Raw genomic sequence first — 24,733 nt, forward strand, 5'->3', positions numbered from 1 at the left:
TCTTAACCATCGCGCCACTCGGCTGGCCCTCTTGGATATACTTTTAATTATATATATATGTTTGGTCAATCCATGTAACCCTGAATAAATTTTCTCTCATACAGAATACCATTTTTTTTCCTTGAAAGTAGCTCAATTGTTATCTTGGAAAAATGATGAATATTTTTCTGTTGCTTAGATTTCTCTGTGGATTGTATTGTGATAAGATGATGAGTTTTTTTTTTTAAGAACCATTTAATTTGTATTTAACATGATATTCCTGTTTGCCTCCACCTGCATAGCTGAGTTAATCTTCTGTGAATCTTGAATACAGTAGTGAAGTCGCTCTAGGATCCTTGTACTTAGCATCTTCTTAAATACTTAAAAGCTTTTCCAAAAGATTATGCTTTGAAAATTTTCACCAGAATCCCAGATTTCATATTAATCATTATCTAAGATGCTTTTGAGAAAATAATTTTTCTCGACTGTTGACTTCATTGTGCACAAGTTCTTTTTCGACCTCAGTAGCTCCCCACCTTTGATGTGCCTGCACATGCTGGGTATAGCAGTTCCAAAGGCCGAGGCAGACTCCCAATTTGCAGTAGACTCCCCTGCCTTAAAATCTGCCTTGCAGCCACTCTGAGGGGAAATTGCATCCTGGAGCTTTGCTGGTTTCGTGGCACATGATGTTGATCGAAAAAAGATTCCCACTTTCCAACTGGGAAGGACAGGAACCTTGTCTTCTTCTCGAAGGACCTCCACTCCAGTAGCTCATCCTTGGGGGAGTAAGGCCCAGGGTTGGGGTTTCCTGACCGAGAATGAGTTGGGGCCTCCATGGCTTTGCCCTGGGGCCTTAGCATCACGTGAACCCACATCTAACTTGTGGCCATGCCACATGGTATTGGCTTCCTGGTGGAGTGCTGCTTTCCCTAAGAAGTTGGCTCTGGAAGAAGAGTGGCAGTGTCATTCATCTGTGTGGGTCGTTCAGTTATAGCATGATCACCTCAGGCAGGAGATTTCTCTCTCACTATCTGAATTGCCTAAAGATTCCAGCCTGTTAGGGAAATGTGCACACCAAACAGCTTATCCAGCCAGTGATCTCCAAACAAGATGCGGGGAGGTGGGTGATAGGGAACCATCAAGCTAGTCATCAGCAGGGCTTGAGAGCAGTGTGACCAGTGGTGTGCTTTGTCATGATGGAAGGCATGGAGATAGTGATTGTGGACCGCTGGAAGCCAGCATCAACCAAACACAGGTTACAGAGGCCTAAAGATCGCTATGATGAAAAGGAAGTGCTTTACATTTCATTGCAAGGAAAAGGCTACAAATTTTGAAACAACCTCATAAACTCGGTTTTCAGAGGTAACTTGATTTTTGCGTATTCCTGTGTAGCCTCTGTCTTTGCAAAGGCATATTTTATTTTCATGATTGTAATTTTAGCCTTCTTGCGATGATGATGGTGATGTAGTTGGCTTTTCCTCCCACTGATCCAGCTATTGTATGATATTATCTAATTTCTCATGCACTCCCTCATGACTAAGACCTGTGAAGAGGGTGAAAGGTGTAGGCTTGCTGGGGTGTGTTCCAGGAGAGGCTTGTTCTCTTTCCGTTCTGAGAACAATAGGTGGTGACTTCACAGTGTGTTCTGTGACTCACTCACTCTGTAGTTTGTCTTAAAAAGCTTCTGTGGCGTAACAGTGCATTTTCCTCTGAGGTCGCCAAAAGCTGTCTTTTTCCATCACGGGACAAGTCAATACGATTTCATGTGAACAGCGCTCCCTGAACCCCGTAACGAGGGCTTCTGAATAATGGAAATAATGCTGTTTAGGCGCTGAAACAGCTGCCATGCTTTTGTCAAGGATGCATCTTTACCAAAATGACAAATTAGACCCCAAATGCTCTGCTTGGCAACAGTTGGGTCAAAACATTTAAGTCATTAATTAGAAGGAACTGAAGGGGGAAAAATTTACACAAATAGTGTTGCAGACTCAACTTCAACTTGGAAGTGCAACTGAATTCTTAAAAAAAAAATGAGGGCAGCCATCAAGTGGGCCCTGCCAAGCTTGTCATTTGCAAATAAATCAAAAGACCATCATCCCAGGAAGGCGAACCAATGAATAGAGTTGCTTTGTCATTCTTTGATGGGCCCCACACTCAAGCCTGCTATTAAAAATGAATGCATTCAAGAGACTCTGCATTAAGAACATAAACAATTAAGGGCACTTGAGTTGCTCTGCTGAGAGCTGCCACGAAGAAGACACGAGAGCTTTCTCCGGAGATGCAGGCCCCTGCAATCTGTCTCTGGAGGAGCCAGAGAATGGGAGCAATTAGTGTTGCTATCTCCGCCCCCGGCAGCCTTCAGCAAGTTTTTTCCCCCTTTCTTTTAACCCCTCCTTGTTTCCAGAGAAGCTTCGAGTGTGAACGTGGAGCAGTGAAGGAATAGAGCCTGCGCCCAGTTGGAAAGGGCTCAGATTTAGAATGCTGTAGGAGCTGCCAAGGGAGGGGGAGTTGGAACATAGAAGTTATTATCTGCCAGTAATTGGTGACTTATGTTCTGATTAATTGAGCCACTAAACGGTTTCTGTCATCTGGTACTCTTTGTTTTGTTTTAATCATAGGGTTTAAGAAGGGGCGATCTTACATTGCCATGGGTGGAATCATTTAAGTGAAGACTGCTTGAGCTTGTTGCCCACAGTAGGCAAATGTGTTCTGACACCCCCGGTTTGTTTTCTGGCCTAGGTCTTATTTTGTACAAATGTGTGGAGAAGGCCGCCATCCTTTGTGACAAGCCTCTGGGGAGAGGCAGGCCTGACCTCCCCGCCCCTTGTTTCTGACCCTAGGCAAGTTTCTTTAACCTGTCAGTCCATTCTCACAGGGGACCTGTGTGCATTGAAGATTAGAGCGTAGGTGTAAGAAGACCTGCTGTGTGCTAAGCAGTAGACTGCCGCTTTTGTGGTTAAGGGATGGCAGCAGTTCCTCAGGCTGTGGTTCTGAGCTCAGTAACTGCACATCACCTGGGAACTGGTTAGAAATGCAGATGCTTGGGCCCCAGACTTCCTGACTCACAAACTCTGGGCGGGGCTCAGCCATCTGTTACTTTAGCAAGTCTTTCAGGTGATCCCAATGCACTCTTTAAGGTTGAGAATTACTCATAATCTCATGAACCTTTATAGCCTCGACTTAAAGATACTCCCAAGTTCTTTTTATTCGGATTTCTCCAAAATGTGATTGGTCATTTTATCAACGTAATTCTGTTTAAACAGAAAGCTACTATGAGGCATTAGAATTTAAGGTAAGATTGCCCTTTCATGAGACTACTGGTGAAGCAAGGTGCCATGGTGGGAGGCAGTAACTCTGATGCATAGAGGAGGTCCTGAAGGAAGTTTCTAGGCCACGAAACCTTCCCCCTCGTGTAAAGGGGAGGGGTGTGTTGAAAGATTGCAGTGTTTTGCATATGTCATTTTGGGTATGTGGTTTTTATTCAAACATCTTGAATTTTTAGCCAGGTATATCAGATGTCATCTTCAGGAAATAGAGAAGTATTTGTGGGTGTGTTTTTGTGGATTTTGCTCTATTGGCGGGCCAGATTGTCTGATATTAGGGCCCATGCACTGATTTTCTCTGCCCGTGAAGGAGAGGACTAAAGTGCTCTTTGGCTGCAACTTGCTCATCTAAGGTTTGCAATTTATACCTGCGATCCCTTGCAAAATGCCTACTCTGCTTTGCAGAGCACTTCCACCAGGGTAGCAAGAGTGCATACAGTGCCCCCGTCACTGACAGACTGGGGTTGCTTCTTGTGGGACAATTGTTGGCCCAGGGATGACACGGCCTCGGCCTCGTGCTGTTTGAGTCCTGTTTGGGCTCTGTTGCTGTGCAAAAGAAGGCTGAGTTTATCAGCTTTATTCTGGTCTTGAGTAAGTTCCAGTTTCCCACTTCCACTTCCTGGAGAAAGGACTAGGCAGAGAATGTGGCTTCTAATCTTGCTTTATGAGTTTTAGCAAATCATTTCCTTTAGAAGTCGGTTTCTCCACTTGTGATTTGAGGATTGTAAGAGGGCTGGGCACCCAAATAGTTTCAGGGTTTGCCAGCATTGTTGTGACTCAGTGTCACTGTCAGTCACAGATGTGGTGGGCCCGACTGCCCTTTTCTCCTTTCCCAGTTTAATAATACGTTTAGACAGTAAATCAAGGGTGATGTTTACAAGGTCACTGGAGGGGAAAAAAAAGTCGCCGGTACCCACCACCGCAGCACAATCACTGTTTTTATTTTGGGTATCAACTTAACAGTCCTTGGCCACATACATGTATTGTAAAAACACACAGGCACACTAATATCACGTCTTTGTACTTCCCCTCCTGCTTCATTTAGTAAATGTGTTGGCCATTTAAGCATCATTATCATAAATATGATTTTAATAGTTACTCGCCTTGCCTTTGGGTTGATGCAGTGTATTTAACTGTTCTAGTATTAGACAACTGATTTCTCAGGTGGGCAAATGTTAAGGTTTTCAGAATCTCTGCAGATACTTGTGATGTGTTGAATTGCTGGTAACATCTTTACCTGGCTTTTTCTCTTTTGCTTTGAAACTAATGCTGCAGTGAACAGCTTCATGCATGGAATGCTTTTCATTTGAAGTATTTCCTTAGGATAAAGTCTTACCAAAGGGTTTGAATAATTTCATGCTCTGGAAACACACTGCCCAGTTGCTTTCCAAGATGACTACCAATTTACTCTGCCATCAGTAACATTATGGTTGTTTCAGTTTCCCGGAGGACTCATCATCATTGGATTTTATATAAATTTTTAAAAATAAACTAACATAACTGGTGAAGAATGACACACCTTAGAACCAGATTTGCATTTTGTTGGGTTGCTGGTAAGGTTGAACACTCTTTTTCTGTATTGAACGTCATTTCACAGACTTAGAAACTTTTAGTCAGAAGGGATTTAGACGTTATCTATTTATTTTCCTATGTGTACTTTGTTTTCATGTTGTTGCCCGTTTATCTGCTGCCAGACACTTCTTACCAACACTCCACTGTGTTTTTCTCTTGGCTTCCTGCTTGGTTCAAGGAAACCAAAAGATGAGTTTGCCAGCCCTCAGCATAAGCAGCATTTTTTATGATCCATCAATTTGCAATTTAATGGTGGTGGAGTTTCCCCTCCCTAAGCTGGCTTTGGGCAAGGTGCCATTGGATTGCTTTGAGACCATGGGCAATTACTCTTAAGCAGTCCTCACCCTGTTTTGAGCTTCAAACAACACTCATTATGTATTACTCTGTGTGTAGTGGAGAAGTGGGCAGACATTGGGGAGTGGCCTCTTCAGTCTTGTAATTAGATGAGGTGTAAGGAGTATGAAAAGGGAGAGTAGAGCTTTTAGGAATCATAAAATTCTAAAACTTAAGTTCACATGCCCAGAACATGTCTTCAGTTTTAAAAGCCCTGCAAAGCACACCAGGGTTTGGTTCATTCCTAGCCTTTGAGGTATTTGACTATATTTAGTTCAGTTAAAATATACAGGTATGTGACTGTTATACCTACTAAGTGTAAAAAGAAACAACAGGCCCCAAAATGGAGTCACTTGTACTAAGCCCCATGTCGGCAAACCAAGACTTACTACCTAACCTAACTGCAGTTTCAGCTTCTCCCAGGAATGTAACCTTAAACCAGTCAGCCTGGAATTACCTGGTCAGCAGGTATTATTACCTGGTGAATCGCCCAATAAGGCCTCGTCCATTCCCCTTAGGTGGGCGACTTGCCTGAAATACTGCATTCTTTGCTAATAATTTCCTTTTTGCACCCCTTCTGCCTTGCATCATCACCTTTCCTTTCGTGCAGCTCTTTGGAACCCCTTTCTGTGTGCCAGGTTGGATGCTGCCCGGTTTCATGAATCGTTGAATAAAGCCAGCAATGTCTCCAGATTACTCAGTTGAATTTTGTCTTTTAACCTAAAATATGATTTCTTCCTATGAACAGAGCCGTATTCTAACACTGTTGTGTTATGGTTTATCTGGCTGTATCTTGACCGCTGAATTGAGGGTGCGTGGGGATTCTGTGTTCGTCCGTGAAGCCTCCCTTTAAAGCCTGCTGACTGTGCGCTCTGTGGTCAGTGTTCGTGGCGGAGGGTACTCTTGTTGTGTTGGGAAGGCTGTATGCCAGAAGCGGTTAGAATCTGTACGGAAGCTTTATTATGTAAGATGTGGGCTGAGTTTCCCGGAGGACAGTGAACACTGTGGGGGACCTTGAAGGGCCTAGAGGAGTTTGTGTGCTGGTGTGTGTGTGTGTGTGTGGGGGGGGAAGGGGCAGCTTCCAAGTGGATGTGAGGCAGGCCTTGAAGGGTTCAGATAAGAATACAGCTCTTTGTTCGTAATAGTTCAGCTGTGGTTTCCATATTAGTGTACTTGATTTTTATGAAACGTTGAACTAGATTGGTGGTAAGAGAACTGTGGCCCAGCAGTTGACATGACTTACTACGGACACCTAGTACTGGTTTGCTGAGATGCAAATCCAAGGTTTTGGATTATGAGGACCACTCTATTATCATAAGTTAGTCAGTGAGGAGGGTTGGCATTGGCAAGGGGAATAAAAGATGGTCCTGAACAGATAATTTGGACTCCTGCTTTCTGTTGCCCCAGTGGGTGGTGGCTATCCATGAAGGTAAGGCTTGATGGCAGGGCCCTTACCCAGCTGGTTAAGTTTCAGGGCACAAAGTTTCCATGAAAATCTGGGTTGGGCATAACTCTTGAGTGCTGACTAAATGCTGTTGCCTTACACGGTGTCAAAAATAGAGGCACAAGGAAAGTTTATAAGCATTTGTGACTATAAATGTACCAAATATGTCTTCAGCTTTGGTCAGGAAAATGATTTCTAGGTGGAAAATACAGTTAGCTTGAAGTTTTTTTTTTCCCACCGGCGTTGTCTAGCCTTTGGCTGAGGTTGAAGGAGGTCTGGAAAGGTTACAGAATGTTCCTAATACCGGCTTAAGCAGGGTCAAATATCGAGTTTAACCTGCTTGTAAACTCTGTGATCAGGAATAGAGAAGCATGGGTGGAAAACACCACTTGTTAATTTGTGCTCAGTTATAAGAATACCTTTGCATTGAAGCAAGACATAATACTTAGGGCCCATTGTCAGCTTTTATGCTGCTATTTGGGCTATTTTAAGGGCTGGGAAAAATGTTTCTGAAACCCACCTGTGGTGATATTTTAGAACTTACAAAGCACTGTCAGGGAAACAAGGAACCCTCACGCTGCCTGGAGGCACGTATGCGCCTTGTAGAGAAGCCAGGGCAGCTCAGGGAATTTCAGGGTAAACCAGAGGTAAGATTTGAATTTAGGCATCCTTGCTCAGAATCAAGCTCTCTTGTCAGAGGGTAGTTTTAAGATTCAGGTTTGGAGACCTGGCAGAGGGAAGAGACAGCTGGCAGAGGCCCTCCTCTGATGTTCATGTTTCCATTTCTTCTCCAAACCATTTATTTAGAATCCCCAGGACAGATGGTGTATGGCTTTTGATGTTTCTTCATCAATTTGAGCTTTGATCTTTCACCTTCTTCTCCTGTTTCAGTCTCACCTACTCTAACCCAACTTATATTATCTATGCTTTAATCTGTACTTCTTTTATTTTGTTTTTAATAAGTTTAATATTATTAAAGGTTTACGAGTTCATTCCATTCAGACCAGTTCTTAACTATCACCCCCAGACAGTTAAGTTCAGTTCTATCTTGAAGCTGCTCTGTGTAATACAACACATATAATCATTATTATTAATTAAAGAGATTATCTTTTCTTCTTAAACCAAAATAAATTTCATCAAGGTCAAGTACTTAAGCTTAGAAAGTACAGCCATAGCAGCAATACAAGAAAATTAAGAATGGCTTCTATAATTTTGCGATGTTCTAATTGTGACCCAAAGACCAGGAACATAGGAATAATATTCTTTAGTTTGACCACATAAAAGCTTAAAGTTATGCACAATAAAAAAATCCAGAGTAATCAAGGTTGAAAGACAAGTGGCAAGCTGGAGAAACTATGGAAAAGAGTCATTTGTCATACGGAAAGAACTACTACAAAAAAGACAGTGATGAATAAATACCAAAGGAAAAATAGAGACAGGAAAAAAATGCAATGGGCCAATAAATATATGAAAAGATGTTCAACTTCAGGAAGAATCCAAGTGATGCAAATAAAAGTGAGGTAATTTTTCAATCTATTAGATGGATAAAGACTTTTTTAAAAGGTCAACAAAACCCAATATTGACATGCATCCTGATAGACTGGCGATAATATAAATTGGTAAGGATTTCTGCTGGGCAGTTTATCAGCATGCATTCTAATTTAAAATGTGCTACACTTTGACCTAGCAGTTTGACTTCTAGGGGTTCCTTTTAGAGATCTATGTAGAGGGTATGTGACCGAGAATTTTTAATTGTGGAAAATTAGATGAAACATAAATATTAGGAGATTTTAAACATCAGTATGCTGTATAATGGATTACAGTGATGATGCCCTCATTCATATCTGTATTTATTGAGTGGAAGGGTGTCCACGACACATTTTTGAGCGGAAATAACAAATTACAGATAAGCAGCATAGATAATGGGACCCCTTGGTATAAAAATATATTTCTCCACCCTGGGTTTGTGCATACAAATCTAGTGAGAGTCTGGAATGATGCTTCCTAGAATCACCAAAATGTTATCAGGGTTATCCCTGGATGATAGACCTAGGGTTATTTTAACTTTGTTTTTTATTTATCTATAGCTGTGTGTGCTTAATGTGAGCATTAATCATTTTTAACATTGGAAAGCCTTAAGTGTGAATTTTGGAGAAGGGGGAAATGCTGTTGGGATGTATGGCAGGTAGGGAGTAGGGAGCAAGGACCCAAGAGTCCACGAAGAGCATCCCTACTTCTTTACATATCGCCAGATACATAGTGCAGAACTCTGTTGCAAAGCAAAGGGAAGCCTGCCCATGCTTTCGAGGAGAACCATGACCTTGAGTTAGCTGGAGTGAGTGGCTGTGATCAGATGAATTGGGTGGGGCTGCCCTGTTCTGTTTTTACACCTGCTACAGCTGCACCCTTTTTGCATACATCTGTTTGCCCTGCTGATTAAAGAAAGGTCGTGGGTTTGCTCTCTGTACCAGTCATTTCCCCTTCTAGTACTATTGGGTCGTGGAGAAAGTCATGACGCATTTTTGCATTGAAAAACATAGAAAAATACGTCATGACTTTCCCAACGACCCAGTACATTTATTTATAAAGATGGAACCCTTTCTCATTGATGGTCAGGGGGAATTCAGTTGGGTTGGCCTAAATCCTATCCCATCAAACCAAAGGCTTTGTTGCTCAGTTAACTATTGGGTTGTAGGAAAAGCCATGACGTATTTTTCTGTGTTTTTCTTTGCAAAAATGCATCATGACTTTTCTGACAACCCAGTAGAATCATCTTAAGAGGACAAAAGGCAGCTCTTTTTTATGTACTTGATTATATGGTTTCTGAGATTTCTACTTCATCTTACTCATTCCGTTCCCTATTTCTCAAGGGCATGGATGGCTGTGTGCTTCATAATTTTCTTCTCGTGATCCGTTTCATTGCCTAATTTCACCAACAGAGGCGGCATTAGTAAGCATTGACAGAAAATGATGAGGTTGAAGCTGGGACTCTTTGAGACGACTTTTTTTTTTTTTTTTTGTAAGATCTGGTTCTTCAAAGGGAGAGGGAAGCAGAGCAGCTTTGCATTGCTGGCGGGTGTTAGAGGTGGGGCAGGCAGGTGGAGCCTATCCTAGGTGGATGCAGAGAGTCCTTTCTGCCCTCTCTTCCAGTTTGGCCCTTGTAGCAGAAGGATGTTGTGGACTTGGAGCTAAGCAGAGACTTTTCCTACTTTCTTTAAAACAGCTCGTGCTGCAGACACGCAAGACATGTTTTGTCGCGTTCTGCTGAACCTTGGGCCCTGTCAGTGAGGTCTTCACATTTGATGCTGAATTGTGGTGAAACTACAGATACCTAGAATGTCTCCACTTGACTGTCCCTCTGGACTTGTGTTCTGTTGCAGCAGTATTTTCTTGGCCTCTTAGAAATGTTGAGACTTAGTGAAAGCTACTAACATTGAAGTCCCGTTTCAGTTGTGCAAGAGCTGGGACAAGTGGGAAGAAGGTCTGTGGGCCACTTTCTTCAGCCCTTCCTCCGTCTAGACCTTTTCTTAAAAGCTGGCTGCACTGCTTTGACAGCGCTCCTGCTCCCCTGGTTTGTGACACCAGTTTGAATGAACTTGCTCTAACTACGTAAATGTGCCGTGGTACGCCGTAATTGAATAAGTATACGAATGGGTTTGCAATCACCAGGTTAAATGATCATATAGCCTTACACCACGTAGATTTTCCAATTCAATTAAACTACTCATTAGCTCTTATTTAAGTGAACAATAAAGCATGCAGTTATGTCTTACTTTGCAAGTGGGATTAATATCTACTGTTTATCTTAAGATAAATATTAGCAACGTAGCCTGGGCAGGCAATTTTATGCCCTCAAGAGTGAGGTAGCAGAGGGCTCACGTGTTGGGTATGAAATTTTATCTTTCTGAACTGATTATGAAGTATACTAAACGTTTATATGGCTTTGTCTTTATAGACTGAAATCGCCAAGAGATTGAATACGATTTGTGCACAAGTCATCCCATTTCTGTCTCAGGAAGTAAGTAAAACTGTTCAGCTGTTAAAGTGCAATTATGTTGCTTCTCTGTTTGCAAATTAGCTAGTTTTAAGATGTTAATTTTATCACAAGGAACAAGTGTGAAGAACATCTGTTACAGCTGAAGTGTGTAAACCCCCTGCTATTCCATCTAACAGATCTGAGGGCACACTGTAGAAGTGGTGACAATAGCTCAACCTCAAATTAATTTTTTTCTGTAGAAAACTGCAAAATGAGTATCAAATATAAAACTTCTCTTTTCTTTGAGGAAGAGTATAAGCTTGATAGCTACTGATGATTACAAGTGTCCTTTCTCTGGAGAGCTTTTCTTAGACTGGCTTTTAAAAATGGTCCCATAAGAGTTGGCTTGACCGTGGAAGCGGGTATTTCATTTGTGCTTGTACAGTGGCTGACTTACTGTTCTCCATGGGGGGAGTGGAAGCTAATGCTCTTAAAATTAAGTATGCACGTTACAGAGTTACATACATATATAAGCCATTTTATTAAGTTGCAAAGTCATAGAGGTTTATCCTTAATATTTTGTGGGGGAAAAGCTCTTAAGGAGTAATCTATGAAACTGACTCAAAAACCAGTATTTTAGTTTGGTCTTAAAGTTTACCTTACTTTTAGTTACAAGCTCATAAATGCTACACTATTTTAAGTGTGTACAGGTGCATATATCTTGAGACAGAGTGAAGAGCTTATTGGCCTCGGAGCTGGAATACTGGGTGTCTGTTTAGCTGGCGCCGACTGCTCTGTGCTGGTTAGCGCCATCTCTGCTGTCAGGGTAGCCTCCTCCAGCATAACATTGCTGGATGTTACAATTTAGATTTGTTGGCCTTTTGGGTCTTGTTGTTTGTGCTGTTGTCTCATGCCTCCCAAACCAAAGGTGTGCTTTGTTTTTGTGAGTGGAGTTGGGAGGTGGGCAGGGTGTTTCCAGCCTGCATACTAAGAGTGGGGGCCTTTCTTTCTCCCATGGAGGGTGAAAACTAAAAGGCTAAAGAAGGAGAGAAATCCCCAGAGTTCCCCAAAACTACTAGTGGGTTGAGATTTTTTGACCAGAGACGGGATCACAGATTTAATGCTTCAATTTTAAGTATCGAAATGGGCTTTTTAAAACGGCTGCAAGCTTTACCTGCTCAGACTTCTCATAGTGAACCCCTTCTTCAAAACAGGGTGATCTTCCAAATCTCATACTGCTTATTTTCTAAGGCCTCGGGTTACCATTTGCGTTACCCTTTTTGACTTTCTACCATTTCGAGCCAAGTTTTCCCATAAGAAGCTAAGCGGTGACTGGTGTTGGTTAGAAATCAGGGAAGCACAGTTCTGTGTTTTCTTTTTCCTATTGTGTGTGTGTTCTGTGAAACTTGGCATTGAAATCTGTGTTATACTTCAGTGTGCATTGCATGTGGCATTTGTCTTTTTGTGGTCATGGTGGGAAGGTACAGTGTGAAGTTCTTGGCTGCCTTGCTGACACTTTTTTTCTCATTGTTTTCAAAGCATCAACAACAGGTGGCGCAGGCTGTCGAACGTGCCAAACAGGTGACCATGGCAGAGCTGAATGCCATCATCGGGGTACGTGGCCTACCAGGTCTACCTCCTACAGTGTGTATAACCAGCTTTCATTTCTTATTAATTTGATGGCTTGATCTGTCTCTGTATATAGGAATATAATACTGTGTATCTTAGCACTGACCTGTTTGATAAGGCTGGGAGGAGGAGGGCGTTTCAGGTATGCCGAGGTGTATAGGGCAAGAGAAATTAGCATAAGGGAGATGACAGCAGAAACATTTTTTGGGAGCCAAAAACTCAGTCTACATTTTAATGGGAAAATATCGTTTATCCTGTGACACTTAAACCACTTTTGCTCCAATAGTCAGGTTAAAAAAAAAGGTTTAGGTTAGAATTTGAAACGCTTTCCTTATTCTTACAACTTTAAATCACAGTGAGGTCACAAGTCTCGGAATGACCATTTCATTTAGTTATCTTTGCTTCTGCCTTGTGCTTCCTAGGGTATTGGAACCTATGTAACTGCTCCTTCTCTTTCTTGTGCCTCCTCCATGAATTTTTAAGTCACACCCCAAAGAAAAGAACACTTTTGCAGTTGAAGAAGTGATCATTGTCTGCTCTAGTGCCCTCTAGCCTTCCATCAGATCTCTGCTCCCCTGTGCTGAGTTCAGTTGGTGCTCCTCACTGGTGACTGGCTGTCAATCACAAGTCATTTGCTCTGCATTAATGAGCCTGGTGAATCGTGTGGTCCTTCCCCTGCATGAGTTCACTCCCCCACCCCCCCACCGCAGGATCCAGGATGGTTCTCAGGTTTTCTGCCCTTCCAGACTAAGTGAAAGAAGTTGCTGAAACAAGGGACTGTCCTCTCTGATTTTATTCATATGTGAGTGCCTTGAGCGGATTCAAATCACTCATTTATCAATTTATGTTAATTGCTTGTGAGAAGATGCCCTGCTGGTCTTTATAGTTCCCTGAGACACTTTGTAATGATAATTAGACATGCTGCTGTACGGATTAAGAGTGCCATAGTCCAATGACGGCCACAGACAATGGAACCAGTTAATCCATCAGGGTTTAAAATTACATCCCAACTGGAGATGGGGAAAAAACATAAGAGCCAAGGAGGATTAAAGAATGAGCCTCAGCTTGAAAACTCGCCTTTCATCAGTTTCTCAATTGCAGATCTGCAGTCGGGTTGCCTGTGGTAAGCTATTGGCAGTCAATTAGGTGAAATAAACTGGGAGGGTGACCTTCATTTCCTTTTAATAGCTTTTTCCTCCCTGAAATGGGGAGCTTCAGTGGATTTTCAGCTTAAATTTTATTCAAGCTGCTTTATTACACTTGACAGCTTAGCTCTGTATAAACAATTCTCTCCTCCTCGTCTCACTCCCACTCCCCACCCCCACCCCCAGATCCAGGCGCTGCATACCTCCCCCTTTAGTATCATTTTTGACTGTTACTTAGTGGGCTCTCTAATCACATTCAACAAAAAACACAATTACATCTGCATTTGTCTGCTGCCTTCTGTACCCTTTTCTTGTGTAATGAATTGCTTTGTTTCAGAGATCAAATCAAATATTCACTGGTACTTTTGCATGTACCATGTTTGATTAGCAAAGACTAATAGCAGATTGTACTTGTAGCTTGAGCACAGAATTTTTTAACCCAAATGAATGAGGACGGAGAAAAGCCTGTTTTGATTAAAGGAAAACATATGCAAAGTAGTTCTCAAGTACCCAGTTAAACTTTGTGGAACATGTTTGTTTTCTGATGGGCTCTAAATTTTTACTTTTCATTTCTTGGTGGTAAAACTCATATTTTTTTAATTCTCAAAGGCACTGCCCAGTCTGACACATTAGAAAGGAGGGAATTGTATGAACCAGATGTTTATAGGTCATACTCATTTTGAGAAGAATCAGAAAGTAAAAATAGCAGGTCATTTTTGAAGGGTAGATGAATCGCTAATTTTATGAGTGGCTTTAGTCCAGGAAACATGTTGTTGAGATTACAAAGGCAGATTAGCTCTGCTCGCTAGCAACAATAACCCAAATCAGTGAATTGGGCCCAGCGCAAGACTTCATGCCAGTTGCATGTCTTTAGCATACTGGCATGTGCGGTTTTTATAATTGTAATTTTTGGATCAGTATATTAATTTATGTCAGAAGGCTCTTTTAAAGTTTGTTGTGATCAATAATTATCCTGCACCATAAGTTTCATGCTTGGGCATATGCTTGATTTTTGCTTGAAAGGAATTGCGTGCCTCCTGGAAAATCGAAGCAGCATAAAATTGGGTTGACAATTCAGTGGACCTTTGCACCCCTTCATTGAACATGCAGTGTGTCAACCTGTCTCCCCAGAGGGGAGGAGACTCCGGGAGGCTGTCTGTTCCTACAAGCAGCAGCTGTGCGCAGAGTAAATGCAGCCCGGTTTGATAGCAGCTGTCAATATTGTTCAGGGACCGACTTAGGGTAAAGAACAATGGGAGAGGCCACGCTCTTCGTCTGCATCGACTTTCAGGCTAAGAAAAGAAATAGTAATTTAACGGTTTCGACATCTATTACAAGTGTGAAAGATCATGAAAGAGTACCCTTTAAAATGCAAATGAGCCGAAACATTCTCATTCCCTTTAAGGTACAATCAAGGAGCTTACTGCTTGCTTGACAGGGCTGCAGATAATTCTCTTTAGCAAACCTGGAGGAAGTTAAATCTTCTCAAGGGCACCAAGCTTCTGGGTCAACTCCGCTTGTGTCCTGGGACTGTGGATGCTCTGTTAGGAGGAAGAGAGAGGTTATATTTTTTCCATCCTTGTTGAGGGGATTAATGGTGCCCATTTCTTATCAGCATGGAAAACTTAGCTCTCATATCTGATGGAAAGCACTGAATTATAAATCTTTCCCACAACAGCATCTGCCTTCATCTTTCATAGATTACTGGTATGTAGAAACATACGTTTCTTGCATTGTTAATATTTGGAGAAACTTTTGAAATATTTTTGTTTTACAACTTTTATAGCTTTCATTGATAGCAAATTTGATAAGTGACAGAATGATAACTGCAGCCCTACTTTTTTTTCTTTTTTTTACAGATTTTATTGGGGAATTGGGGGAGGGGAACAGCATTGGGGAATCAGGGAAGGGTAACAGAGAAGTTGCTGTCCTTTTGTTCTTCAGTCTAGTTGTGGAGGATGTTGCTTCACTGGCCCATGTTGGTGTTATCATTGCACTCTTCCCAGATGAGGCAGTCACTCACTGGCCATTGGACGGCTGCTCACAGTGGCTCACAGAAGCCCACAAAAGCTCACGCCACCTGCCAGCCAGCCCCACTGCAGCCTACGCCGTCGCCTCACGGCAGCCCATCTCCAGGTCGAGCTGTTGTTCACCATCTTAGCTGTAGAGAGCGCAGCATCACTGGCCCGCATGTAGGATCCGAAGCGGGGTCCTGCTGCTCAGAGCTGGCGTCCCAAGCCAACTCTTAATCAACGAGCCACTCGGCCGGCCCCAGCCCTACTTTTTGAATGTTGGTTTTATGAGTGCTTTTGCTATTAAACATGTTATGTTCTTGCAACAATAGAAAGTATTTAATAATGCAGTGATCTTAATAGGCACAGGGTTTGTTTGTTTTGACACACAACTTGTGCTTTGGAAAACCGGTTCATTGGGTGAAGGGAACTTGCTCACTTGAGATTTTGACTTTTTTAAACATCAGGATAATCTCTACAATTGAAGGAGCATCCCTCAAAGATTTTTTAAATTTGGCATTCTGTTAAAAATACTCAAAAACAAAATAGATTAGTTAATGATGTAACGCTTTGTTTGTGGGATACTTAATGGCTACCTGCAGGCAGAAAAAATGGACAGAAAGTCTCTTTGGGATCATTGCCCACTGTCCTGTTTGGGGAGTTGGGAACTAAGGACTCTTTTCTACTTGGACTGATCCTAAGTAATCAATTTTAGTTGAATTTGGGATTCCAAATAACTAGTGCTATCTTTTAATTAGGTTTCCATGCTGTAATTAATAGATACTATATATCTATACCTATATAGTATATCTATACCTATATAGTATAGACTTAGATACTTACATATCTGCATGCACACTGGTTTTTTTCTGAATTCAGGTATAATTTATATGTGTGAAATGCACAGATCTTACATGTACCATTTGATCCCTTTGGGTGACTGCACAACCCCTGGAACCACACTCTCTCAAGGTGTAGATTGTTTCCTTCCTTCACCCCAGGAAGTTCCCCTGTCCTTCCCAGCCAGTTTTCCCCACCCCCTCAAGAAAGAGGGTTGGTTTTTGATTAAAAAGTAAAAAAAACTAACAGAGTGTGATTTTCTTTTTTAAAGAAAACAATTGCATAAGTTGTATATCTGTTTCTAATCAAATGTCTGCTACTCAACTTTATGGTGGTGTGTGTTCATCTTTCTAAGAGCATTTGTGTTACGTAACCCAGGGCATCGTGTGAGCCGAGAATCAGATGGACATGAGTAGGACATTTGGCACTGTCACGTTTTAGCTTGTGACCTTGTACAGTGTCCCCATCTGTAGATGTATAGTACCATCTACCTTGCATGGCTTTTGTGGGGTAGCACCCTGGCTGGCAGCTTTCACCCAGCATGTGGTCCTGACTCCCTGAATTGCAATTTTATCTGCCTGGTGTCTTAAAGTGGCTGTAGCAGATCTGTGGGTCCAGTTGGCCAAGCCCCTAGTGAGGGGTGGCTGCTCCGAGCAGTGGGTTACCTCCTCTTTTGTCTTATCCAGTGGTCACCTGGAGGCCAGTGTTGAGATTAGACCCAGCCAGTGGCTCTGCTCACTCTGTTATGTTGTTGTGCATGAATGACTTTTAATAAGGACACTGCAGTGCAAAAGCCCTGCCATTCAGCTTTTGATGAACACATTTAAAGTTCAAAGCCTAGGGGACTCGGTTGAGAACAGATGGAGAGACTAGAGAAGCAAAACTGTGAGGACAGGCATCCCTGGTGTCCTTACTCAGCGTCAGGCAGCGGGGAAGAAGGCTTTGGCAGGCACTGGGAGGCAGTAGGGATCATTGCAATAGAATTGGAAGGAAGGACAGGAGCTCAAAGTGGTGTCCAGAGGACCAGTGAGTGGGGGCTGTGCTTCCCACACCACAAAATGCCAGATTCTGGTAGCTGCCTCAATGCTTGCTAACTGCTGGGTGTAAGAAAATTGGAGCGGTTTCCCATAGCAAATGCCTGTGAACTTCAGGAACTCAAAAAATTGGGGGTTAACATAGGTAACCATGTTTTTTCTTTCTCATTTATTTGGAGATAGCCTGACTTATTTTCTATGAATATCACTTCTGTCAGAGCCTATGGGGCTCTGGTTTGGGGCTCCAATTATTCGTCAAAGTTGTATATTTCTACTTCAGAGGCAGATTTGGAATTCTCTATATTTTGAAACAATTTAGTATGGAATAAAAGAAGTATAAGGTATTTGGTGATGTCTGGCTATGCATGTTTGTGTAGGGAATGGCTGTGAATACAAACTCCTGATGTGTCTATAGCAGGAGACTTTCTGTCCTTAAGAGATTGAGTTGTAGACCTAAAGGGCTCACCATTGTTGCATGAGATGATTGGTTTAAGGATTAGCAAAACGTTGGATTATTTTTCTCCTCTGGCTGTAGCTGTCAGCTGTCTATAGGATTGTAATGTGTGAAGTTTAAGAGGATGAGGTTAGCCTCTTATTCTTATGAGTATGCAGTTAATCCCTGGAAAACCCATCAATAACCCAGCTGCAAGTTTCTTTATAAAACAAATTCGCCCTAGGAGAATAATGCATAACTTGTTACCAAGAGGAGAAAATGAAATGGCTACAACAAACATAGATCTTCTAGCTCTAACTTATATTTAGTGACATACCCTCCACTTAAATTCTAGTAGTCCAGTCATTTTATTATTCAAAGGGAAGGAGCAATATTGCAAAGAAGCCTTTTATGCATCTTACTTCTTCCTACTTCTTTGGTTCAAGTTAGTTTTTAAAAGTACAACTAGGTATCTCTTTGACAAATGCTGGGCTTGGTTTCAATGTCTGGAGGTTCTTCTGAACAGTTAGTGCGCTTTTGAGTTATTAGAAAACTTTTTGAAGAATTGCTTCCTTTTTAATTCCCCACATACTTGCATATGACTTGTACTTGACTTCTTGGGAAAAAGCATACTGTTGACCCCCTTTCAGATTAGAGAGTAGAGCACCCCATTTTATGAGTTACATCTATTCATTTAAAAAAAATCGATACATAATTTACATACCATAAAATTCACCCTTTTAAAGCATATAACTCAGTGGTTTTCAGTATATTCACAAACTTGTGCAACCATCACCACTACCCAATTCTAGAACATTGGTAATGATGCAAAAAGCAATCCCACATCCCCATTAGCAGTCAGTCCTCTTACCCCGCCTCTCCTCAGCCTTCGTCACCACCAGTCTTTCGGTCTGGATTTGTCTATTCTGAACATTTCGCATAAATGGAATCATATATGTGGCCTTTTATGTCTCGTTTCTCTCACTTAGCATGAAGTTTTCAAGGTTTATTCATGTTGTAGCATGTACTTCAATCCTTTCCATTGATGAACAATATTCCATTGTATCAGTACACCTTGTTAACCCACTCATCAGTTGATGGACGTTTCGGTTGTTTCCATCTCGTGGCTATTTATTATGAATACTGCTGTGAACATTTGTGTACAAGTTTTTGTGTGGCCATGTTTCCTCATGGGCCTATAGCTAGGAGTGGAATCGCCAGGTCAAATGGTAACTCTGTGTTTAACTTTCTGAGCAACGGCCAGACTGTTTTCCAAAGTAGTAGATGAGAAGTCCAGTTTCTTTGCATCTTCTCCAACACTTGTTATTGTTTCATCTTTCTGAGTCTAGCCATCCTAGTGGGTATGAAGTGGTATCTCATTTGTGGTTTTGATTTGCCGGTCCCTGATGGCTGATAATATCGAGAATCTTTTCATCAAAACCATATGTGGTTTTAGAAGTGTATTTACCTAAATAAACATGAGTGTTTAAAAAACTTACTCTAATTTAGGCCTTTAAGTCCCAGGGCTCTGGTGACTGTCACAACTATAACAGTCACCCTGGGTTGGCAGATGGGACGATCAAGTCCGTGGTGATGTAGGCTGAGGTGCCATGTGTGGATTAACTGAAATGTAGAAAGAAGAAAGATGAGTTCAGATCCTTTTTAGAATTTTAGGCCTTCCTTCTGGTGCCTGCCTGCATTCTCTCTGTCATTCTCTGTGTGCTCCTGCATTGAGATGGGGCCTTTCAGTGGATTGTTGTTGTTGTTTAATTGTCTTCAAGTGGCTCGAGAATTCTTGGCCCCAGGAAGCAGTTTCTGCCTGTTTATCACCCTTGCCCCTCTTCACGGGAGAGGCCATTCACATAATGGGAGGCTTTCAGATAACTCCTGGAGTAGCGTCCTTGATTTTTCTGCTGCCACACAGCTCTCTCCCACTTTTCCCACTTGTTTACTGTAGCGTACCAATTTTCTTTTTCTGCACTCTCCCAAGATAAGAACTGAGTGTTTTAAAGAACAGGGAAATAGCTGAAATCAAGTAAGAGTGATTTGGAAAGAACTGTCAACAAATGCTACTTGCACATTTTTCCGCTTTGAAAGTGGTTAAATACCAAGTGCTATAAATGCCACTTACTGTCACGCTTTTAGCATTAGAGATGCGATTTGGGGCATGGCTTTAGTTCTGGTTGGGTTCAGTTTGTGATCTGTGTGACATAGTTTTCTCTGAGGTGATAAAGGGGGTTAAATTTCTGAATTGCACGTTGATTCAGTGGCTGGTGAGAAGGAACTTCGCATCCATGGCGGGTGGGGGGTGGGGCTTGGCCTTCACTTTCATTCTGGGTGCCCTTTCTGTTTGTAGAGGCAGAGCTCTGAGGTGATGACACCTACGCGACACCTGTTTTAGAAACAAAAATGTAAAAACACTACAGTGTTACCTTAAAGCCCTGAATGTAAACACCATAAGTCAGTTTCATTGTAGTAACATAATTGATCCAGGCTGCACTAGGTAGAATGTGAATTAAAACTCTAAATGTGTGGCTGTTGTGTGACAGGGATGAGGCTCCTTTATTCCTTGTGGGGTTTTGGTATCATTAACTCAGAGTCTGGCGTTTGTTTTACTTGTCTCACTCCCAGCCTATTCACACTGTTTAGGTGAGAGCCAGTACATTCATCGTGTCCCCCAACCTAAACCTGTCCATAATCACCTCTGAGGCACCAGAACACCAATATGGAAAAGCTCTCAGTGTAGGCCTTTCTCAAATTGTTTTACACAACTTGAAGGTTTTATTTGTTTCATTTTGAGATTGTTAGTAGAGTCAGCTCTAGGAAGCAGATGCCCCCCCCCCTTTTTTTTTTTGAGTGTGACAGGGTACTCGTACTTGATGGTGATGAAGGGTCAGTAAACAATTGAATGTTGAAAAGTTTTTTATTTTTTAAGCAACAATTTGGCAAGTCCCTAGGATTCAGGAACATGAAGTCTAATGTAATGGAACAGAATTCCAGCTTAGATCTAGACCAGCATTTCTCAACTTGAGCACTAATTAACATTTGGGGCTCAATAATTCTCTGTGGTGGGGAGCTCTCCTGTGTTTTGTAGGCTGTTTACCAACATCCCTGGCCTCTCCCACTGGATACCAGTAGTGTTCTACCCGCTTTAGCCCCAGTTGTGACAACCATAAATATCTATAGATGTTGCCAATTGTCCCTGGGGTGGAGAAAGGGGTGTGTGTGTCAAAATTGCTGTTTGAGAACCCGCTGGTCTAGCTTGATGGCCTGAGTAACCAACTGTGTTTCTAAAAACCACCATTGCTCATTAAAAGTGCCTTTTCTGATAGCTTTAGATAAACTGTTTTGCTTGTGTGTTCTGAGCTGTATAAATTTAAAAGCATTAACTTAAGAAAAAAAGTTCACTAATTAGTGTAAGCTAATGAATGGATAGATGGTTGACTTTTCCCACCCTTGCTGTCTTGTTGAGAAACATTTAATAGTTTCCCATGACATTTTCAAGTTTGGGTCTATAGAGGACTGATGCATGTAAACTCTAATGGCAGAGCCATTAGGTTTTTTGAGGTTTTGCTGGCTGTATAGCAATGTCAGTATCTCTTCTATTCTAAACTATATTTTTAAGTAGCATTCATGTGTTTTTGTTTTTTGTTCTTTTTCCTTTTGGTAAAGGTGATGGATACTAGATTGTCTGTCTCAGGTAAGCCTTGTGGAGAAAAACTGTTCTTCCAAGGACCTGTGGGGCAGGTGGGCTACTCTTTTGGAGTTAATTGTTTCACTCTCCAAGATGTGGACCCTTGATTCATTTCCATAAATATTTTATCTTTGAAATGACACTTCTTATCGGTTAAGCATCTTCTGCTGAGAGAAGCCAGAGCTCTCTCTGTTTAGGCTTCATTCTTCTTTATAAGCTTCCTTGGAAGAGAGCTGGAGCAAAGATAGCGCCCTTTTCAGATACAGGGACAGAGAATCAGGAAGTGGGGGCTGGAGGTTGGCGCTCTTGAGTTGTAAACCTAAGAACAAATTCCCATCTGCCACTGCTGCATCTGCACGGTGCAAATGGGTTTATCTCTCTGGGTAAACGTCCAGTGGTGAGTGTGCAGTATTGTACGCCCTGAGCTTCTCGTTACCTGGGGAGAGAAATGGGAAGTCTCAGGTAGAGCAAAAACTTGCCCTGTTCCTTTCCTGACGCTTGGGACTGCGCAATCTGTACCTCCTTGTGAGCATGACTGGGCTGTAGCCGTCCCAAGAGAACTTCTGTCCTAGGGAACAAAGTTTTGCCATCACCGTTCTGGCCGGGAGCCCCATGGCAAGCCACTCTCACCTGTGAAATGGGAACCATGATGCCCACCTTCCCTGCCTCAAGTGTGTTCTGAACTGAGGCCAAGATACTGGGTATGAAAATACGTATTTGGGAGCTGTACATGGCAGGATAAAGAAGTAGAATGAGACAGCAATAGCCTCTTTTCCGTTTTCATAGAATTTTGCTTTAAAAAAAACTAGAAGCAGCTTTCATGATGGCCAAGCTACAGATGGAGGACCCCGGCTGCCTTTAATAATGAACAGTGAGCTATTTCTTGAAGGGGAAAGCTTAGCGCAGGGTAGAGGTGGAGATAGCCATGGCCAGGTAGGCTGTGGGATGTCCCCACTGGTAGTTAGTAGCCGGAATGTTGGGTTTCCCTGGGCAGTCTGCGTCACAGCTATAGCAAAGCCCCTTTATTCATCTTGCTTTTCAGTAATATCAGAATATGCTTTCCAGTTCATCTTTCTACAAACTAACTTGAGTTTGGTAGAAAATCCACTTCCTTCTTGAGTATCCAAATGTTGCCTTTGCCCTGACATAAAATCCTACCCCTGTAGTTGCCTTTTGGTGACTCGATGCTGGCTTTTGGGGGAGCGGCGTGTGCAGGGAGCGGTGATGGGGGAGTGACCTCCACCCTGTAGTTAATGCCTTTCCCTCCGCTTAGCCTCGCTCATCTTCTAGCCAGTTCAGCGCTTAATTACCCCGATGCACTCGCTTGTGTATGCATCACTGCACTTCCCCCCAGAAGCCGGACATAGCTCTGACTCTCCAAGTAATGATAGTAATTGCTGGTAGGGCAGACCTGGTCCTCATCCTTCTCCAAGCACATTTCTTATGGCAGGTGTCTAGTTCCTAATTAAGTGCTAATGAGCCTGCCTAGTGGACCGTGACTCTGCTTCCAGCTTCTTCAGTTTTATGTCTTGCGATTGCCGAGCTCTTAAAAGGTGACAGAGCAAGAATTAGTGTCTTCGGGATGACAGGAAGGTGATTTTCTGCGTAAAGAAATTGTTACTGTGATCTCAAATGGCCAATGAGTAGCTTTCTAAATACTTTCCAAGAACACCATTAATGCTGCCCGTTCGGACCTCGCCCCTTTTCCAATTTCCCTCTAATTAGAACTGGGCTGTCTTTGGAAGGAATGGAAGTTTAAAGAGAACATTGGCCCCTGCAGATTTTTTAAAACATGCTAGTAGTGGTTGAAGATTTACTGTAAAATGATCGTAGACACCGATTTCTACTTTTAAGATGCTGTTTTCTCTTGCTCTTGATGGCGGGAACGCGTTTGGGTTTCAATTAAAGATCAGTGGTCTGGGTGGAAATTACTGAAGATCTGGCATGAAGATTTAATATATTCAGTACACGCAAGGGGGTAATAAATAAAACAAGTAATTGAGTCCCAGGGAAGTGAGCACAAATCAGAATCTTAAGAATTTCCTAACATGACACGTTAGAAATTGAGCTTTAATCGTTTTTACTGTCTCATCAAAAATGAGTTTTGTGTTGGACAGCTGAAATGTGGCCAGATTTATGGCACAAGGGCCGTTTCTTGACTACTTTCTCATTCCCTACAACATGCTTTTAAATATAATATATGAGAGCAACGATACTTTTTAATGTGAACAGATCTATACTCTCAAATGGGTTAAGCAGTAGAGGTAAAGGCCTTTGGGAAGGGGGACTTGCGTTACCATGGTTGGTGCCTCACAGGACTGGCAAGAGTGTGTTCCTATCAAGGTTCTGGGCCTCTCTGGGCCTTAGGGTTTTTCCTCTGACACTGAAAGGCTGGGTTTGGGGTGTAGAGCTCGGAGAAAGAAAGGGCTAAACAACACTTTACCTTAGCTAAGGTTTCTTCCCGCTGTCCCGGGCCTGGCTCCCTGAGGTTCCCGCTGTGTGTGATGGTACAGTGGTGCTAAAATGCAGCCCTAAGGGTCGTTCCTGCATTGACTCTACTCCCTCCTGGCCTGCTGGAGAACCTCGACAGTTTTCTCAGCGCTTCAAGCCTTGGTTCCTTCTGAGACATGGGAATGTCAGTACCTCCTTACAGTTCTGTAAGGGCTTAGTGAAGAAGGACACACAGTGCCTGGGGGTGGGGTACATAAGGGATGCTGGTTCTTCCTGCTTTCTCAGTTCTGTTAATTAAAGATAATACTTTGGCTTTGTTTCATCATACCATTGTGGTAAGTTAACGCAAGACTGCTGGGGTGAAATGGAGTCACCTAATAACTGATCACTACTCAAGCATGTAGTTACTGTATTGTAGGATGCATAGCCACGATTTTAACCTTTCTGAAATCAGGATGAGTCTTAAATCTAAAAATCTATGGCATCGCAGATTCAATGACATACTGGACTTTATCCCTGGCGGCACTTACGATGTGTGATTGCCTACTAACCTAGCCAGGCTTGCTGATGATAAACAGCTATACTCTCAGGCGCTGAGTTATGCCAGAAAGTGACAGTGTAGATCTGAGGATTATATTTTGGGAAGATTGTATCTTATCAAGTAACTAACTGAGTAGTTGAAATCTTTTGATGAACTGAAAGTGCTAATCACATTTTTTTCCTTTTCCCTCCCTCTGTCTTCCTTTTTTGCTCCCTTCACGTGTGTGTGTATCACACCTATTCTTTCTTCCATCCTCTCATGTCATCTGTATTTGCCCTGCCCCCATGCCACCACTGCCACCTCCTCCTCCTCCTCCTCCTCCTCCTC

The 24,733-nt window shown here is 42.4% G+C and overlaps 1 protein-coding gene across 4 annotated transcripts in view; it reads left to right on the forward strand.

Annotated features, from left to right (window-relative positions):
* Positions 1-24,733, forward strand: part of TLE1 (TLE family member 1, transcriptional corepressor) — an 88,045-nt gene that overhangs the window by 16,355 nt on the left and 46,957 nt on the right. For 3 of the 4 annotated variants that reach the window (XM_019628376.1, XM_019628377.1, XM_019628379.1), the window contains 2 exons: positions 10,607-10,669; positions 12,167-12,271. In XM_019628376.1, the coding sequence (XP_019483921.1) occupies positions 10,607-10,669; positions 12,167-12,271 (168 nt within the window). The remainder of the gene's footprint in view (positions 1-10,606; positions 10,670-12,166; positions 12,272-24,733) is intronic. The other variant, XM_019628378.1, reaches the window with a different exon arrangement.

The sequence above is a fragment of the Hipposideros armiger genome, unplaced genomic scaffold, assembly GCF_001890085.2.
Source record: "Hipposideros armiger isolate ML-2016 unplaced genomic scaffold, ASM189008v1 scaffold_784, whole genome shotgun sequence".
NCBI lineage: Eukaryota > Metazoa > Chordata > Mammalia > Chiroptera > Hipposideridae > Hipposideros > Hipposideros armiger.